The sequence below is a fragment of the Excalfactoria chinensis genome, chromosome 16 (genome assembly GCF_039878825.1).
Source record: "Excalfactoria chinensis isolate bCotChi1 chromosome 16, bCotChi1.hap2, whole genome shotgun sequence".
In the NCBI taxonomy this organism is placed as follows: Eukaryota; Metazoa; Chordata; class Aves; order Galliformes; family Phasianidae; genus Excalfactoria; species Excalfactoria chinensis.
In genome coordinates, this window is record NC_092840.1 from 3,835,505 (window position 1) to 3,856,683 (window position 21,179).

General features: G+C 34.8%; 2 protein-coding genes across 3 annotated transcripts in view; one reads left to right on the forward strand and one right to left on the reverse strand.

Moving 5' to 3' along the window:
- Positions 1-18,541, forward strand: part of GNAZ (G protein subunit alpha z) — a 39,140-nt gene extending 20,599 nt beyond the window's left edge. For both annotated transcript variants that reach the window (XM_072350632.1, XM_072350633.1), the window contains exon 3: positions 16,426-18,541. In XM_072350632.1, the coding sequence (XP_072206733.1) occupies positions 16,426-16,770 (345 nt within the window). In that variant the 3' untranslated portion in view covers positions 16,771-18,541. The remainder of the gene's footprint in view (positions 1-16,425) is intronic.
- Positions 1-21,179, reverse strand: part of RSPH14 (radial spoke head 14 homolog) — a 57,729-nt gene that overhangs the window by 35,253 nt on the left and 1,297 nt on the right. Inside the window, exons 2-3 of the mRNA XM_072350634.1 lie at positions 20,784-20,886; positions 20,472-20,590 (exon numbers count right to left, since the gene is read on the reverse strand). Coding sequence (XP_072206735.1) covers positions 20,472-20,590; positions 20,784-20,886 — 222 coding nt within the window. The remainder of the gene's footprint in view (positions 1-20,471; positions 20,591-20,783; positions 20,887-21,179) is intronic.

The window sequence follows — 21,179 nt, forward strand, 5'->3', positions numbered from 1 at the left end:
TAAAAATGCACTGGATGAATTTGGGTTGGGAAGGGGAAAATTTGGGGGATAATTTCTGCATTGTTGTGAAACTCTTCATAATTAAATGTATTCTAGATGTAGTACCTAGAGTTAGTATATGCAGCTATTTGATATAAATAAGATATAAATAACCATGGGTGTAAACTTTTTATAATGTCATGTCTCTAGAAAAACTAGTAAATAATAATTCTGAATTTTAAAGTAGAACAGTGAGAACTCAAATCTTGCATTTGGATGGTGTATGGGGAATTGGTAATCACAGCCTGAACCTCTGAGTAATCAGCTGAGGCAAGTGTCCAGTCAGCTGTGGGAGCACAGGTGAGAGTCATTTAGCTGTGCTCCTGGAAGGGGTGGAGCTTGACTTCACCTCCTCTAGACCTCATTTAAGGGCTGACCAGCACTAAGGCAGCATCTCTTGGAGATTGCTCCCTGATGGAGATTATCTCAGCATTTCCCAGCAAAGGCATCAATATCGGTGAGTTTTTCCCCTATAAATAACCTTTTGAATGTCTGTTACCATCTTTGTATTATTCCACCTTTCAGGTGGTCATATGGTCTATTTTGTATGTTCAGTTTGAGTGTTAAACTGCAAGTAACTGAACATTCTGGCAACTTTGTGTTTTATGACATGTTAAGTAAAATTAACTGTTAAGTTACCATCATTAATTTAAACATTATACAGGATTATGTAATACTCTTATTTCAGTTTGCAGGGAAAGAATAGAATCTGTCAGCACTGTGCATAGTAAATTTCCTGAGGGAGAAATTCAATGTCTCTCTGATATGAGAAACTTTACATACTTCTGTTCTATGGTCTGCTATTCAAACATCTATGAAATAAGTGTTTTGAAAAAAAAATAAAAAATAGAGCATTTTCAATTGAGTAGAGGCTAAAAACTATTGTGTTATATCTAACAGTCTTGATTTTGTCATTATTTATATAACTGACTGTATCTATCTGCATTGAAGTATGCCTGTGATGTTGTATTGTTGGTATCTGTTCAGATTTGTAAGCCTTAGTAACTTGTGCTTTGCAGAGAGAGTGCAGCAATTGCTCTCAAGTTCACATTATGCTAATTAGCACTGCAATTTGTTTATATCTTTGAATAGCAAGACTGAAAAACACTTATTCTGGAAAAAAATATGCCAGATCCAATTTTCTGGAATTCCCATGTAGAAGATGTAGAAGTTTCCCTTTATCAAGCACTTTATTCTCTACTAGTTGGCATGAATAATATTAAAGTGAATTTGAAGTTATAACAGAGGGCCTCTTCTTTCTTTTATCCCATTGAAAAGTTCTAGTAGTTAGTTTGTTAATCACAGTAATGTTTAAAGTAGTGCACTGAGATCAACACTGTCTTTTTATGCTGTTCTGTAAGGAATTTAGGAAAGAATTTCTAATGAGTGTAACAGGGTAGATTTGCAGCTGAACTAATGAAGGCTATTTGATATAGAAAGCCAACTTAGAGTTATGTCGCTAATCAATAGCATATAACTTGAATGAAATGCGCGGAAGTGCTGGTATGTTTATTTCAGTAAGGTATAGAGCCTCTATACAGGGTCTTACAAGTCTAAAACTAGTGGCTAGAAAATAAATCAGATCTTAATATCACATAGATATCTTAATATCTATATAGACATATATATAGATACATATATTTACATATATATAGGTATAGACATAGATCATAATATCACAGAACTCGTCTCAGTGATTTCCATGAAAGCTCAGCCCACTTGTAAATGAAATATCAAGTCCCAGAACATTGTAATTACACCAATGTGCAGAAAAGAGAAGAAAAATAATGCCCAGACTACTTCTTGCCTGGACAATACTTCTTTTGTGTCTGAGACAAGTTAAACTTCATACTCCCTGCAGACAAATGAGAGATGAGCAAGACAGACTCTTTTTTTTCCTGGGGCTTTTCTACTTTTTTTAGTCTTTTTCCAACTACACTTAATTATGAGTAACATAATTTGCAGAGACAAAATCACCTGAGCTAACACTTTGAAGATCTGGCCAAACCAGCTTGTTTTATATATATATATATATATATATGTGTGTGTGTGTGTGTATGTATGTATATATATATATAATGTTTTATATATATGTCATTACAAAGTAAATAATGAAACGAGTAAAATATGAACATAGGACTGAATTCATGAGGTATGTCTAAGAGATTCATGTGATGTGTATATAATTCACTCACTCTTTTCTCTCTAAAATTGACAATGGTTAAGTATTCATTTTTAAAATATTGATATTGAAACTGCTAGCAGATGGCTCAAGTTTTAGTTAATTTTTATTCCCATTTTTACAGTCACTGCAAATAATGAAAAAATAAAACTTAGTCACTTTTGTGTTTATGTTTTTACTACAGCAAAGCTGTTTTTACTATAGCAAAAGAAAATGCAGATGAAAAACAACAAAATAACAAACAGAACAGACTCCATTAAGCCTACTGCAAAACTAATCTTTGGGTCCATCAAGGAACCTCTCAATTATCTCTTAATGTATTTGGAAGGCCCTATGTCATATGCAAATGATTTGAGTTTTGAATAGGCTGAGGGGAAACAGGCCGTGTATAACCTTACTAGCACCTTTTGTTATCAATGGTAAAAATCCATGTTGGCAAATATTGATTTAGGTGAAACATCTTTCCAACAAACTGAGTCTTCTGGGAATCTGAGAAAAAGATGGACCAAAAGTGTGCAGGTATTCTTGCTTTTGTGATGCCTTTCCATTTCAAGATGTTTCAGAGTGGATTTTGTGTGGGAGCAAAGCCTAGATGACTTGAGAATTCATATGTGTAATCTTCTAGCACTGTGAATTGAATTTTAGCCTTGACCTTTTTTCAGTTTAGAAAGTAATATATATTTTCCCTTGTAAAAGTTTATGTTTACAGAGAAGTATTCAAGGCTTCTGTCCAAGCATGTATATTCTACAATATGTAAATATCAGTAAAACACTGAAAATATACGAAAGAATAATTTCTTAAGATGTGATTTACAATGCTTTTCACTATGTAAGTCTGAAGGCTTATTTTCAGTCATATTATTCACTATAATTATATGCTTCTGAGGTAGTTATCTGCATAATGAAATGTACAGACACAATGCTCCTGAGTATCCTATGAGCTTCAAGCTCAGAATTGTCTTTAGGAGGAGGGCCATGGATTTTGTTTGATTAAACAGACAAAAGTTACGTTGTTGTCACTCAGTTGTTTCATGTAATTTCTGTCTGTTTATCAAACAATATCCATAGCCCCCAAACTATAAGAAAGGCAAAATCCCCCAAAATATTCCATTGATGCCCATCAGTCTAGAAAGTAGGTAAGCATTTCTAACAAGAGGGTTAACCTAGCCATTGGAGCAGTGTGTATGAACAATGATATCTGTCTAGCACCTAAAAAATTGTAATGACTCAGCAGTGAAGCCATTGCCACTGTCTGGGACAAAGCACCTGTTATCCATATCTGTTTCATGGACAGAGAAATTGATTGTATAAACTCAATTGCATCTTACTGATAAGGACTCAATTTGTGAAGGGAAGGAACTGAATTCAGCCTTAATCAGTGAGATTTGGAAGGTCAAGGTCCTCTTTGGAAAAAAACACTCACTTACTAAAACTATCTACTTTGGAAGCTGGAAACAAAGGAACTTGTAAAATACTTGACATGCTGTAGCTATGAAAATTTTCTGGCATGAGTAAAGAAAATAGGAAACGAAGTTGAATATTGAAAACCGTACAAGGTTTGACAAGATTAGTAATAAGAAAGTTAAATGATAGGAAAGGAAGATCATGTATGAAATCTATTAAATGACTGTTCTTTGGAAAGCATAATGGCCTGGTTTCAGCTGGGATGGAGTTAATTTTTTTCTTAGTAGCTGGTATGGTGCTGTTTTTTTGATTTAGGATGATAATAACACTGATAACACAATGATGTTTCAGTTACTACAGAGCAATACTTACACTGAGTCAAGGACTTTTCTGCTTCTTGTGTTGCCTTGCAAGTGAGGAAGCTGGAGGTGCACAAGAAGCTGGGAGGGGACGGAATCAAAACAGCTTACCCAGACTGACCAAAGGGATATCCCATACCACACTGTGTCATGCTAAACAATAAATCTGGGGGAGTTGGCTGGGGTGGCTGATGCTGCTTGGAGACTAGCTGGGCATTGATCATTGGGAGGTGAGAAACTGAATTGTGCATCACTTACCTTGTATATACTATTGTCATTATTATCATATTTTTTTTATTATTATTTCTATTCTTCCTTTCCTCTTCTGTCCTACTTAAATGACTTCATCTCAAGCCACATCTTTTTATCGATTTCCTATCGCGTTCCACTAGGGGGAGTGACTGAACGGCTGTGTGCTGCTTAACTGTCTTACCAGGTTATACCACAGCACATTACAGGGTGAATAGCAAATAATCATCGTAAAGATATTACTACTAACATAACGTTACTTGTAAGCATGTATTAAAATAGTTCTGTGAACAGCTTTTGTTACTAGTCTGCATACTTAGGACAAAAACTGGGATAAACTAGTAACTTAGAGAACACAAATACGTGAGGGGGGAGGGGGGAAGCAAACAACAAAACAGTTTCTGGGGGAATTAATTTTCGTTTGCAATAAGGATTTTTTATAAAGTTTTTATGAGAGAAATGAGGCTGATGCAGCTTTCTCTTGCCACAACAGGAAAGGATTTTCCTGAGTGAATAACCAATTAAAGGTGGTAGGAACAGAGTCTGATGGATTATTCCTTCAGCGGAGGACAGCAGAGAAGCAGAACACACTCAGCAGCATACATTGTTTAATATATTTCTAAATGATATGGAAAAGCTGCTGTTCAGTCTGACCTACTACTGATATTTTCAGTGGTGTTTTTAGTGATATTTATTTTTCTACACTATGCTTTAATAAGAAATCTGCTTTGTTCTTCTGCTGGAAGACTAAATCCTTGGATAGACTTCTATATTATTATCATCTCAGGTGATGGTATTTTACATAAGGAATGGTTTGTTTATCTGTACCCACTTCTCTGGTTTTCATAGTTGTTTTGGATCTTAGTACAGAAGCATGTTAGCTATGTGCCATGGCACACAGACACCTGGAGTTATATGCAGAAGTCCATATAATACTTTGAAGAAATATATAGCTTGATTTTACTGTATGGTGGGAAAAGCAATAGAAATGTTTATAAAAGTCTGCAGTTTCACACAGCATAAAGCAGCATTACAGAGTTTGCTGCCTGAGTATGCCATGGTACAAAACTGCACAAGTTTAAGGAGCAATATAAAAATATAGGCGTGTTAAAGGTCATGATAAAGCTTTTGACTTGAAAGTTCAGTTCCAAGTTCAGATCTTGAGAAGCTGGATTTAAGAACTAGGAAATTATTTCCTCTGAACTTAATTGCATCCCACTGTAAATCATCTATTATTCTTAAAACATGGGATACTGGATTAAAGAGATCTGTGTCATTGGATCATGGTTCTTTGCCCTCTTATAACAAAAATGGATGAGATAATATATCCACATGCCGTGGGGTTTTTTTGTTTGTTTGTTTTTGCTGTGTGCTGCCAAGTCTTAATCATGATTCTTGGGATATAGATTTGAGCATCAAAATGCATTTTTTTTGAAGCTATTAATAGGCTCATTTGAATTTCTAACCTGACAGCCAATGATGTTGTCCCATGATTATACTTCATAATTAGCAGATGATGAATAATTCCTCCAATTAATTCCATGAGATCTACTGTCACTAATGTTTTAACTGTTTGATCTTGATATCATCCTTTCTTTCCATTATCAAACAGACTGAAAAAGCCTGCTTTCAATATATGTAGTCCATTCAAGCGTAGTTTTTCGTATTATTTGCTGGTTGGTCATATTGTAATTTACAAATAGGAATCAACCCCCAAATAGTTGATAATAGTTTAAACAGTATTTAGCATAATATCTGGGTAACTGAAATAGCCTCTCTAGAAGCAAGAATCTGTCATGCCATCTTTCTGTTCTGGGGAAGAGGCTTATGACTAATTCATTTTATGTAAGAACATGATATGTCATAGGTATGCCATATTTACTTTGGGGCAGCCTGGCTCTGAGCATTTTTTTTTTCAGGAACCTCTCCATTTTAACAACCTTATGTTCTCTTCTTTTGCTGTTTCCCTGGTAACATGGCATGGCAAAGTGTCATATCAGTCAACAATGAGCTGTGCTTCAGATGTGTCCTGCCAAAGCTAGCAGTGCTTCCAGCAAGCTGAGCTTTCTCACTGTGACTGTGACATATCAATGAGCACTTCTTTCCATTATTGTTTGCCAGAACCAGTTGGTATTCCGTTGCCATAAGTGATTATGCAGTAGTTGATAATACTGGGTAGGGATGACATTGGACTTATCAGAATAGGCTAAATTTTATAACACCTTTTATTACCAGGCATGGTCCATCTAATAGCATGAATTCTGGCAGTGACACAGAAGGTGGATCTAGCAGCGGTTTGCTCTGTATGTTTACTGCTCTTCATGGATCAAATGAAAGTAGTAATTAGAAATCTAAAACCAAACTAAACCACAAAAAGAAACCTCACTGCAATATATGTGGAATAAGGAAATTAATGTTAACGGGATCCTAAAAAATGTGAGAGGTTAGTAAAGGGGCTAAAGGTGTGGAAAAAATAATCCAAGGTTGACAACATTAAATGCAACAAGGCTGTGTCTCAAATATCCTTGAGACAATGTGCTGCACATCATCTGGCTCGCTTTTGCTACCTAGAAATCCAGACTGAGAAAAGGCATTTCAAAATGCTTGGGTTTTTTTGTACAACAATAAAATAAATCGCTCAGTACCCATTAGTATATAAGAAGGATCAAAAAATATTCAATAAAAATAAGAATCTAAAGCTAAAGGACTGATCAGATAAAGTTCAAATTGAAATAGCAGTTCTTTCCATTTTTTTTTTTTTTCTCATAGAAGAGTCTGTAAGTTCCCAATCTGTGTAAGACAAGCAGTAAAATCACTTGTACAGAAGAAGAAAATCTAAGGGTAGATTACTCATGAATATTTTGATATGTCAACTGTTAGAGCAGGGAAAGTCATCCTATGTTACTAAGGCTTGTTGTAAAATTTGTTAAATGTCTATTTGGGAAATAAAAATAGGAATGTTACACTGTTGTATTTGCAAGGAAGATATCACAAAGCTCTTTATCTGCATTTGACTGAATACTAGATTTTATCATCTATTTGGGGCTTTAAGTAAGAAAGAATTAATATTACCTGCCACTTTCTTTTTCTTCTGCATGAGTCAGAGAACAGGCCAATGTAAGATGAATAATTTCTTCTCTAAATGAAATTCCCGTATAGACTAGAATCATAATTTTATCTGTGACAAAATTTAGGTTCACAGTCAGCTTCACCCATATTTTTTTCTGGTGTGAAAAATCAGGGATACATGGTAGGACATAGTTAACTTTAATTTGTACTCTTATTCCTGCCTTCTCATTTCAATAATTATTAGCAATTGCTTTTTGACACTCTTTTTTACATCATAAAGTTTATGAGAGTGAACTATTCATTACCTTAGAAGATGTTAGAGCAGCAATTGGAAGATAAGGAATGAAAAGCTTGTGCTTGATAGAAATGTAAGTAAAATAAAAATTGTAGGAAATACTGAGCTTCATAAATGCCCAAAGAAAAAAGTAGAAAATACACAAGAAAAAGTAAGAAAGGTGCAGTAAATTGTTCTGCAGAATCTACAGTCAGATGATGAAAATAATTCTATTTATTATATTGTATGTATTTTAATATTTGAGGGTTTTGTTTTATTTCTGGGGAATAAGGTAAATGCTTTAGAATTCCAGCAGATTGGATTGTAAAAGTTGATTTCATTTTAATAATATTTTTCAAATAAAAGTGTGAATGAGAATATTATTATCACTGATTTTAATATGAACAAAGCCAGGTTCTGGACTTTAGTTGTTTACTTTGCATTCTTGAAATTAATACTTCTGTGCTCTTTGCATTCATCATTTGTTGTGAGGAAATTGGCAATTGTTATTAGTACTCATTTTCCTTCCTAATCCAGCACATTTTCAATTGCTTCCTTCACTGCATAGATCTTGGATGATATCATGTTGTGAGTCTTTACTTTCTGATTCATGAAGTTGACTTTCTTATGTAGAACTAGTTATAGATTCATTTGGTTGATGTATAGGAACAATATAATAGGGAAGCTCTGGCACGATATAATTGGGTTCAGAGAAGGAGAAATTGAAGTGCCATGTAATTCTAGATGAAATACTGGAGCTATCATCTATAAACTTATTTACAAAGAGCATAGATAGCCTAAATGCAAGGCTATTTCACTTGGAAAACAGAGAAAACAGTTTCACATCAAAGAACACTGAAAAGGGCCTATCAGTTTAGGAAGTTACAATGTGCTCATTTCTTTATGGACAAGTATTTATATTTGGTATTGTGCACATTATTTCCTCTGTCTCCTCTTTTATTTCTTGTATTCTTCTCAATCCTTTTTCTTTGCACGTTTTCATTATGCATATCTTATTGATATGCAATATACAACAAACTTCTACCACCTTCAGTTTCAGTGCAATTTCTAGGAAGACTAAATTTACCTTAAATCTTTTGAGATTCTAGCGCATATTCATTATGAAACATTTAGTAATTTCAAAACAGCTTGCTGGATGCATTTTTTTGTTCTTTCCCTGTTATGAAGACAGTCTTCCTCTGAGCAATGGGGAAATTCAGTGGTGGTCTATAAATACAAGTTGGAAACCAAAGACTTTTTCCAGAACCTATTTCCTAGGAAAACAGATATAATAATGGCACTGCTCTTTAATATAAAGATGTAAAGAGGTATCTCTGCCATCTTCCCTACACAGGTGATGATTAGACCATATGGTATCCTTGATGACACTAGAGATTAGAGGTTAGAGTTTAAATAAATTACCACCTGTGTAATATGACTGACATCTAGAAATGCACCTTCCAGGATGAGCAATCTAGCTGTTGCTCTCTAAATCTCTAAACATATTTACTCAGAGTATCTTATTTCCAATAGTTGTTTTGTGTCCTGCTGTTCCTCCTGACAACTTCACTGATTTCACTTGGGGTTGCGAAATGGAGACACAAACCATGATAGATTAAACATACCATTAAAGTAATTCAGACTGTGTTCATCAGTCTATAAATGAAGTTCAGTTCAACTAAACCCTTAATATTTCTGTTGATGAGATGTTGTTGATTCAGCACTGGTATTTATATTTTACACTTCCATTAAAGAGACAAGTTTTCAGAGCTGCAGCATTACAATATGGAAGTATATATGAAAGGATGTGGGTTTATTTTAATTTTCATTATTAAATTTCACAGAAAGGTGCTGTTAAAATAACTTATCTGTACTCATCAAGCAACAACAGAATTTAAACTTCTCTGTATTATGATGTTCTTCTCTGTGTCATAAAGCCCTCATCTCAGCTACTTTCCTGATTGTTCTATCATCATGCGTCAGTGGCTTAATCTTCCTTGATCTGTCTAGCTTTTCTCAGCTCCAGATGCCTATGGCTTAGAAATTGTCTTGAAAGGGATATTTATTTAAATACTTTTTGCACTGTGGAAATGTCTCAGATATATCATTTCAGCTCTGCATGCAAAAAATGGTTAACAGACTTGTATATTACCGTATTTTGAATGTCATTCAAATAAAGATTTACCAATAAGCATGACAAAAGCCATGCTGATTTTATTGATAAAGGCTAATAACATTTTGATGGTTCATAAGCAGTATGCACAGGTCATCTGCCTTATGCTTTGAGAGTACTTTGGGAGCAACTTCATGCACGTAAGTCAGTACAGTGTTGTTGGTATCTACTACTTGAAGTGATAATGCTGTTATTTTGACATATTGTTTATTTTTGTATGTATACTTTAAAATACGAACTCTCTGTGTAGTATATATTTTAATAGTGAGCTTGAATACTGTCTTTTTTCATAGTGGATCCCCTCCAACCCATTAGTTACAGAGCTAGGATGAACCAGCCCAAAATCCTTGACGAGAAAATAAGAAAATTGTTTTACTTTATATTTTTTCACCTTGTCCTATTTCTGTTTCATTTGTTTGTGCACTGAGGTAGTTATTCCACAACTGTTCTTTAACAGTGCAACAGAGTTACAAAAAGGAGTACAGATCTTAAAAGAAAAAATCTAAAATCTGATTGTAGAAGGTTCCTTATAAAGAGTTGATAGGTGGTGAAAGCAGGTGGTAGGGTGAAGAGAAGGGAAGCATGCAGATCCCTGCCAGCAGACAACATAGAGCCACTGCTAGGTGATCTTGGGAAAACACCTTCAAGTTTTCAAATAGATAACCTCCATTGGTGCAAGGGAAAATAGTAATGCAGGCTGTTTCTTCACCAGATTTATTTTCAAAGTATGAGGAAATCCTGTTGGTTATGTGGGTGGAAGAGAGGAAGGTTTTTGTTTTTTGTTTTTTTTTCCCTGTGCTTTGATGACTACTTACATGATACAGTTATCCCCACACTGTACAACATAGCAGAGACCTGATTTTAATCTTATTAAGTTTACTGTGTAAGCGTCATGCATGGCTTAGCAATAGCTTGATGTTAGCATAGCCTCAGCAACAAGTCTAATTTAGCCCCAAACTTTTTTTCTTTCTTTTTTTCTCCTGTACTGCTTACTGATGTTCTCCAAAATGAGCTTTGTTTTTCTATTTCCTGGATCAGTTTGCCAGTCTCATTTGCAGTGTGACCTCATGAGGAACAACGTATGTGATGGCATAACAGAGGGACGTTCAACAGTGCTGTACAAGTCTGGTAATTTTTGAGTTTCAAGTATAATGTCAAAGAAAATGGAAATGTTAGGGGAAATTGTGGAAAATATCTAACAAGTAGTAATTAGAAGGCAAATTTAAAAAACTATTTTCAATCTCTGCTGCATCTCTGATGTGTTGGGCCAACATAATAGAACAGGAGGCATTACTTTCAGAGCAGCCCACATATATCTCTGTAATTCCAAGGGAGAAAATGGTGTAGTTAGTTGTAAAATGAAAGAAATGGTAGTATACAATGGAAAATAATTATCCAGTCGTTTCTCAGTCAAGTTGAAAAATACCATTTTATAAAAATATTAGAGGCTTAAATTGTATTTTCACCTTCATCCTGTTATCCTGCTTAAACAGCTCTTGCTGTTTTAATCTTCAGTCAAGACTGGAGCTATTACTACCCTGAGTGTAATTATACCTTCTATATATAAGTAAAGAGAGAAACTGTAGAAAACTGGGTGTTCACATTTCTGTACTACATAGTCACAAAATAAGCTATGCACTTAGCAACTATAAGATACCATCCTCTCTCCTCCTCTAACAATGCAAAAGATTGACATATACTGAAAACAAACAAACAAAAATAAACCTAGCCTGAGACTAGAGTTCAGCTGTGCACTGCTTCGTGATGGTTGTAAAGAGTTCCTTTAATAAATTCCCTTTGAGCTGTTAGTTAAATGAAAGTTGGGTGGAGGTGAAAAGGAGTTTGTTCAGTTTGTTCCTGAGTAAAAATGCAGCTTTTCAAAAACATTACCAGTGCTATTCCACACAAGAGAAAATTTAGCACAAAAAGACCACAGTGAATCAAAGAAATGTCACCCTCTGAGAATACCGTCATTCTGAGAATACAAAAGCCATTCTGTGCTCAAATGGTACAATTTCTTCCTCAAAACATGAATATTTAAAATAGAAAAGTGCATTGGCAGAAACACTGACAATGTGAGTAAATGGAGAGAGCACATTAAGAATGTTATTTGTTTTTAAGTAGTACCCTTACTTAAAGAAAAATTCTACGGAGTCTCAGTTTTTGGGGGCCTGCCTGATAATATTGGGGCTTAGTTCTGCCTAAATAAAGACTGCAAAATTGCCATCCTAAAGTGTATTTCATATCAAGATGCAAATCAGTGCTCAGCCCATGAGGTCCACTGCAATGACTGGTCTTCCAACAGATATAATTTGAAAAAGAGTGTTTTTTTAGTAATGAAATATGCGGGAATGTTCTTGTATCGTTGCCGTCTCTGGAGACAGAATGATTAAAACCCTTCCTGTAAACCATTTCTTAGGAATCAAGGACAACAATGTCTATAAAAGCCAGTGCTTTTCTAGAAGGTTCTTAAAGCTGAGTAGCATAAGGTAGACTTTTTACTTTTTTTTTTAACTATTGAACTGTAGTATGTTATCTTCTATGATACCTAGAAGAATCATGGCCCATGGCACTTCCTTTACTTTCTAAACAAGATTTTTTTCCAGATTAACAAATTATTTGAAAATGCTTAATGGTATAGCTTTGGATTATGTTGGATGAACTCTGACACTGAAAAGCTAAACCCAGTCTTCTGTTGTTCCAATCCTGATTAAATGGGGTTCCATTACATTTTGTTGCGGTATGGCAGATAGCAGCAGAGGAACAGTCTGACAAAATGGCATCTGACATGGAAGTGTGTATGAAGCAAAGGTGGGTCATTGAATTCCTCCATATAGAAAAACGTTACCAACTGAGATTCACTGACACTTGCTGAACATTTATGGAGACCAGACAGTGGATGTGAGCACAGTGAGGCAGCATGCAGGTTATTTCAGTACAGACATCATTATAACAGCTGTGAAGCAATGAGTTACCTCTGCTGGTGCAGGTTTTTATGAACATAGCACACAGGCAGTTGTTCATCACCAGTAAAAATGCATAGCTAATGGTGGTGACTATGTTGAAAAAGTACTGTTTTCTAGCTGAGACTTTGCTCTACTAAGTAGTATTATTCTTTGTACTTTCAATAGAAATAAATAGAAGGCACTGCTTTCAGAGCAGTGTACACAATAAACATGCTTATTGTTATTTTAAATGGAGCAGACTTGGTCAAAGGAAAAACAGAGCAATAATCACTATGCCTAATAATGTGTGAATGATTTCTTGCGTAAACTACTGAAAGACCTGGTCTACTGACAGTGGCACCAGAAAAGAATATAAATATTTATTAAATGCATGAGCCGAGTTTAAGCTGGAGAAAAAAAAGTGTTTGAATGTGAAAAGGGAAAGGAGAGCTTGTCATAAAGTGTGTAAATAAATAGATACATAACTGCAAATATATACAAATGCCCACTTTAAACTGGAAAAATTTAAATGCAGCTTATGTAATTTTCATTGGTCTGCTCAAACATCATGTTTATAAAATGATTTTCACTTTAAAAAAGTTTACTTTGGGTTTTAAGTTTTAATATATTGGCTGTTGACAGCAACTAAAGTATTACTGTCTTAAGAACCATTGCATTTGTTATTGGAGAAAATATCTTTTAGTTGAAATGTGGTCATTTGTATAACATGTGCCTCTACTGCAAGTTTCAGTCATTTCCTCTTCCCTAGAGAAAGATTTCAACTTCCAATGTGAAAATCTTAGAAGCTTTTTATTTCTTGTTACTCAGGGAAATCTTGCACTCCAAATAACATAAATTTGATCTGGAGAAAAGCCAGGAATTTACTAATTACTCCTACTTTCCCTGTGAAGATTTTCTGCCTATTTTATCTAGAATACATCCACTTAGGCATATGAGTAGTATAGACTATATTAGGGAGACCTGATCACCCTCCAATTGTACCAAATTTTATGAGCATGGTTTTTCATCTGTAAAGTACAAGTTTGAAGAAGAAATGGAGCCAGAAGAATGAAGTTAGGGACACATTTAGATTGTGAAATAGTATGGATACAGGATGAGGTGGAGTAGAACTAAAGTTATCTGGTGAAATAAAGTAAATAAGAGTGAGTAGGTGACAGAATATTGTTGTTATAACTTTATTTTCAACCTCTTGTTTCTGTACATTTTGATTCAGGCTCTGTAGCAATGTTAATTTTTCCACAGGTTTTCTGGCCCCATTCAATGAATATGATGGATTTTCTGTGATTAATGAGATCTTATATGATAAATAAGACTGTCAGCTGTAGTAATACTGCCATCATCTACTTCAGAGGGAGGAAAATGTGAGATGAATGAAGCATGGGATTATAGGAAAACAGAATGTGCGTATGATTAAAGAAGTTGAGTGCCACTGAATAACAGTACTAGATGTCTCTGTGTGTCTACGGTCCTTTTTGGCTGCAAACCAGTTTTTTAAATAAACACTTTCATGGGTAGTTCTAAACTCTTAATTTTCTCTAAGGTACCTAATCTGATACCTTGTGATTTGATTTGTAGAAGGTCTGGTAACTCAGAGCTACAGCAGGTATTGGTGAGAACTTCAAAAACCTATTAAGACTTTGTTAAATAATGAAATGAGTGTGCTGAGAAAATAGGTTTTAAGTGCCTAAACTGAGTATCTAGAATTACTGGGTCCCTTCTATACTAATGGGTCCCTTCTATACTAATTTCTCATTGTGTAGTTTATACGTTGTTAACAGTACCTCTTAATCTGACAACATGCTGGGAAAACAAATGTAGCCAATGAAATACTCAGATACGGTAATTATAAACTTAAGAAGAAACTAGTAATTCTGTCCCTTCAGCAGCTCATAAATAGTAATTTTATAGTGAAGTATAAATGTATAGACTGAGTAGTGACAGTAAAGGAAAATATTGACGAGCATATGAAGAAAAAAGTGTGTTCATTCAACACGTGAGTTACATGAATAATGCTACATTGGAAATCATGATTTCAGCATTTGACATTTGACTGTTTAATTTTACAACCTTGATATTTTCTAGCTTACATCCTTCTTGTTTTATATTCTCTTGTAAGTTCTTTCGAGTTCTATAGTAACTTCCTTTTCTCTCTGAAATTGTAATTATTTTTAGAAGTGCATAAAATATAGATGATATATCATAATTTTCTCTCATTCTCTCTTTATGGCATATTGTATAATTCTGTGTATTTATGTTTTGTGGTGGCCATTCGTTCCTGGGAAGTTATTTCATACTCTGTGATTAAAAAAAGAGGTTTTTTTTCCTGCTAACTTGGACAGGAAAATACATTGTTGAACAGCCAGTATAAAGTCTATGGTCTATGATTGTAAACCTACAGCTCCGTTTTGAGGGGTTATTACAATATATTTTCTACATAAAACAGTGTATGGGGGGGTCATTCTTTAGGTTTCCTGTCAAATATGAGTTATTAAATGTACTTGCTTTTTGTATTATTTTTTTTTTTTCAGAAACTGTCATTATGATAGAATTCTTTGCTATAAATAATATTTAAGGTTTTGTTTTTCTTACAAGTATGTTTTGTAGCATTGTACTTCTATAATTCTAACTATACCTGGAGAAAGTAGTGTGATTCTCTTATATAGGTGAGGCATTATTTCACTTCATTTAAGGCAAACAGTTGCTTTGGTGACAAACCTTAAGGCTACTCTAAGGTGAAGGGAGCCTGGCAGAAAATAAAGCAGTTGAAAATGGGTATTCAAAGAGGCCACAACTACATTCTTTGACTATTTCCCTTTCATCCTACATCATCAACAGAATAGTGACAGCTAAGCGTGACTCTTTCTAGCAGAAAAATAACCCTTGTACTTAAATTCTTCCCTTTGGGATGAGAAGTTTGAGATCTGCCTAAATCTGAATACAAAAAATTGACTTCTAATTTATGGTTTGAATGATAAATATGTTCTTATGATTCACAGAATTAAAGATTGGCCAGATGTGATCTCTGAAGATCATTTATTGTCCCATCCCAGCTGAAGCTGGACTATTGCCAACAGTAAATCAGGCCAGCTACAGCTTTATCTAGTTGAGGGGAGAAAACAACTACAGATGGGGGTTTCACAAAATGTCGAGTCTTCTAGTTATGTTTTTCCTCCTAATTCTAATCTGAATCTTCCAAGCTGCAATTGGTGTTCACTGCCACATGATACTTCATGTGATACTGCTGATAAGAATTTATCTTCATCATCTTTGTAACTATGCTTCAAGTAATTGAAGGTTTTTATTAGATCAACCCTTAGCCTTCTCTTAGCCAGTCTAAATAAGACAAATTCCCTCATCTTCTCCTTTTAGTTCAGTGCAGTGTTTAGTTACTTGCTGCTTGAGCTCAGAGGGCTAAGATGCTAAACTTAAATGTCTCACATGGTTATATCCAGTGGATTCAACTGTATTTTGCCTTCATAATAGTCGATTATTTGAAAAAATATTAACACTAATAAGTGCCAGACTGTAGAAAAGAGTATCAAAATGAGTAAATTAAGGTTCCTGAAGTTTCTTGCTAAGGTAAGATGAACAGCCACCAAATAGAATAAATGTTCTTTCTATAAGCACACTTTTCTCATTAATTGAAAGAATAATATATTCGGTGTGCTATCACTGAAATGCTATTTACCCTGTTGTTTTCTCACCTACAGAGTCGAATGGCAGAAAGTTTGCGTCTCTTTGATTCCATCTGCAACAACAACTGGTTTATCAACACTTCCCTCATCCTTTTTTTGAATAAGAAAGATCTGCTGGCAGAAAAAATCCGACGCATCCCCTTAACAGTCTGCTTTCCTGAATACAAAGGTCAAAACACGTATGAGGAGGCAGCAGTCTACATCCAGCGCCAGTTTGAGGACTTAAATCGCAACAAGGAGACCAAGGAGATCTACTCACACTTCACCTGCGCCACTGATACCAGTAACATCCAATTTGTCTTTGATGCTGTGACAGATGTCATCATTCAGAACAATCTCAAATACATTGGCCTCTGCTAAGATTCCTTGGGCTAATCTGTTTTGCTGAAGTAATTGAAAAAGAGGCTAACCATTTCCACTTCTTGTGGAAACAATGGGGCAATGCTTAGTAGCCCAAGGAGAGAAAAGGGGAAAGCTGATGTATGTACACAGTTCCTCTTATGCCCCACTAGCCTGTTACATTATTTTTCACAAATGTATGTTGTGGAGAGTGAAAGACTCCTCTCCAAAAAAAATCACACACACATAACAAATATCTATTTATTAATGCCCCCAAAAGAAAAACAAACCACACAAAAAATCCAGACAAAATCAACAAAAGATATTGAGGCCTAACACTGTGGAGATGTTTTCACCACAGTCACTGCACTTTTATTCCATTTGTTTCATTCTGTTTCCTACAGTGGAGGTGTTATCATGTTCTATGTAAGAAATAATCATCCAGTTGTCCTAAAATTTTATTAACATGAAGATATAAAGATGGTGAATGATAGATGAACTCATTTGCATGGTATGAAGCAGTATGATTGTGTTGGAGTGAATAACTAGTTCAAATCAAAAGACACAGAACAGGAGTGCTTACGCAAAATACGACTTAAAGATTTAGAGAATGGACATGTGCCCTCGATACTGGTACACACAGCCAAACTATATACACATGCATCAGGTATGCACATGCACATAACTCACAGCATATGCTGTGTACACACTTCTGCTGTATTCTTTCATGGACAACTTGCCTTTTTAAGGAATTGTTGGTGCACAACTGTTCGGTGATTTCCAAACTATCAGACCTTTCTGCTGTTTAAGGCTTCAAAATATGCAGCAAAACTACAAAAAAAAAAGAATCAATGAATAGGCCAAATTAAGGTCAGTGTTTCTTCTACTGAGAAGGAGTTTTCTACATCAAAACAGTCTTCTTTTACATCTTTTTTTGCCAAATCTTGTGGTGTTTCACACACACACACACACACACAAAACAAAAGCAAACAAAAAAGACAACCAAAAAACAACGTTCTATATTTAAGAAGTAGGTTAGTATTCCTTTTTTAATACAGATTAAAAAAATCACAAAGCAGTTTTTAAAATTATTGTTGTAGTGTCTGGACTGCTGAATGTGAAAGTTGCCAATGGACAATTCTGTTCCACCGCTCCAAATACATTCTGGGAATTGTAATATTGTAACAGATTTCCCAAGAAGCAGGAGCCATGGTGATTGTGTAGTGTATAGCCTCCAAAGTCTTCTTTTTTTTGTTGAGTTTTTAATTATTTTAAAAAAAATGTTATGTATTATTAGAAGGTTAAAGATGAGCGATATGAACAATAACTAAATGTCTTGATATTTCAATTTAATAATTTAAATTATTTACAGTTTAGTGAAGTCAAGAAATCTGAAGAGATACATTCCTCAGCTCCAGGTTTCATCTCATAAAGAAACACTACTGGATGGAGTAACATTCCAGCAAAGGTTTGAATGCGTAAGAAACTATGTGGGACTATACTGGAAAATAGCAAATGGATCAGTTGATTCTTTCCCCTGCCATAGAAAAGACTTCTTAAAGGCTTCAGTGTAAAGTTGGTGTGTAAATATATGTTTGATAATTGTAAAGCACATATGTACACAGAGACACAGACACACATGCAACACTGGAAAATATCCTTCTACTTTTGTTCCCCCTATGTACTACGATTAGCGCAAGAAATCTCAGCCAAGGGCTCTCAGAAATTTAAAACAAAATTATTAATAACATCAACATTTAAACTGTCCACTTAAATAAATAATTCAAATGATAATGTATTTGTCTATAGTGTGTTCATTATTTAGTATTATGATATAGCAGTTACTTAATTGAGTAATGTTATGATGCATTTGTAACAGACTGTTGAGTTTTATTAATTGGTTCCAGAATGTTTTGTTGAATTTATTCACTAATATTCAGGAAATTTATATCTTAAGCAATTACATTTTACCAACTTGATAAGTTTCAAGGGATGTCTTCCCCTGTAATTTCTTCAGAAATTATTACTGCCTGTTGTTGTTAGATGTCTTTGGGAGATGGTTAGTAGCAATTTTAGAAGCCATAGATCAAGATTAAGAAGAAGCAACAGGAAAGAAAATTGAGAGAACTGTCATAGTGTTTCCATTCTAAATTGCTTTCTATTACGTAATATACTTCTATTAGCTTATTGTGAAAATGAGTCTGGACTGTGAGATGATATGCCTCTTTCACCTCTAGCTTTTGTAGTACAGTGGCCATTTCAGGCTGGTGAAAGAAGTGACATGAAAACACTGGCTTTTATTGGAGCACAGCTTCAAGATAAGAAAGCTGACTGAAAAAAAGCAAACCAAAAACATAGTGAAGTTTGAAGAGAGTAAGAAATACTTTATAAATTAAATATATTATTCAGTTGAGAAGGTTCATGTAAGTACTTGATGTTCTAAGTAATTCATGGCTACTCTTTTCTATCTGAAGAATATAAGGTGTTAAATTGTTTTACATAGAAATCACATAATTTTATTTTCCCATTATGTAAGAAGACTGAGGTGTGGGGAGCTTAAAAACGAAAGTCTGTATCCAAGACAGGCCCTGAAATGAAACCCATTAGCTCTCAGCCTTCCACCTGGAAAAAGGATGCAATTAAATTTGCAACTATTTCCTCAGCTCTCAGGTTTATCAGTGATGCAGTGAAAAAACAACTGTATCAATAAAGCTGGACTGTCACTTTACCTGGACAACAATGACATTCACAGAAGAGATGTTCCATCTGCTGCAATAAGAATGCCACCTGTCCTTTCATTACTTGCATTGCATACAACAACACAGGTTTCATAGGGAAAATGATATCTTTAAACAGTCTTTATTCAAAATAGAGGTTTTGCTAAGCTTCTAAAATCCAGTGTCATCCACCTCAACTTTTGTCTTAAAGGATAAAGTACTCTTAAAAGACAGATAAGATTACAGCTAAGAATGCAGCTAAGAACTATTAAATATTTCTAATACTAAACACATCTTGGGCAAAATACTTCTTTCTTTCACTGCTTTTTTTTTTATTTTTTATTTTTATTTTTTTTTTATGTTCAGTGCAGACTGAACATCAAGGCTTATTACTGAATTATGGAGTTGTATGGGAAATTGGTAATCACAGCCTGAACCTCTGATTAATCAGCTGAGGCAAGTGTCAGGTCAGCTGTGGGAGCACAGGTGACAGTCATTTAGCTGTGCTCCCAGAAGGGGTGGAGCTTGACTTCACCTCCTCTAGACCTCATTTAAGGGCTGACCACCACTAAGGCAGCATCTCGTGGAGATTGCTCCTCAGTGGAGATTGCCTCAGCAGTTCCTAGCAGACCGAAGACTTCCATATGGGTGAGTGTTTCCTGTAAATAACCTTTTGGATATTTACTACCATCTTTTCATTATTGTCACCGTACAGGAGTTTTGAAAGAACTAAGAATAACCAATGTAAAATAATTGTTAATAATTGCTACCAATCTGTATAAAACAAAAGCAAAAACAAACAAACAAAAACCCAAAACAGTAAGATTTGTTTTTATTAAGTTTTCACTTCCTCTAAGTTTCTATTATGATCTACGTAATCACAGGATGATAGCTATCTCTCTGCACAGCTACAAGACAGAATTCTTTAAAGGCAAAGAGATGAAGGCACACTAATGTCATCTGTTTTACCCTCTTGAGTAATTAATTACTGAAAAATCCCCCTACCTTCAGGTAACCTGGCCATCATGTCAAGCACTTGATGGGTGTTCTTCCGACAGATGTCTTCTGGGTCATCCAAAAGTTCAGTGAGGGCAGGTATTACTGTATTTTGTATCAAGCCTTGCCTATAAACATTGGAGAACAGATTTAACTAAGCATAATATAACTCAAATATTTGACAGGTGCATAATCTTTAATTAAATAATTTTATTTTCATTGCTTCTATCTTGCGAAACCTTAGAAATTCTGTTTTTGTTTCTCACAAAAACTTCTTTACTGCTTCCTACACCATTCAGTAAATTCTGCAATTATTCCTACCTGCCAACATTATGCATTGCCATTATGTAGAGAATTTCTGTTGTCTTCTGTCGGACAGTTCTGTCATGATGCGGTAGCAAGGTCTTCAAGTTCTCCACGAAACCTGGGGGACACAACCATTGATTTTGGTATTTTTAACTTCCGCATTAGTATGAAAGTGCGATATTCCTTTCTACCTCACAATTTCAAGTCCAAGCTATCTGATTTTTCTTCTTGTCCTAGAGGTGAAATTCTCAGTGTTGTACTGCAAGTCTAGCAGAAACTTAAAGGCCTACTGCCAAAAATGCCCTGTTGTCAGTTCTGAAGCACATTCATATTAGAATAAAAACATATCCATCAACCCCACATAATTGTCTGATTTGACAGTTGATGAGAATAATGGAAAGTTCCCATTGA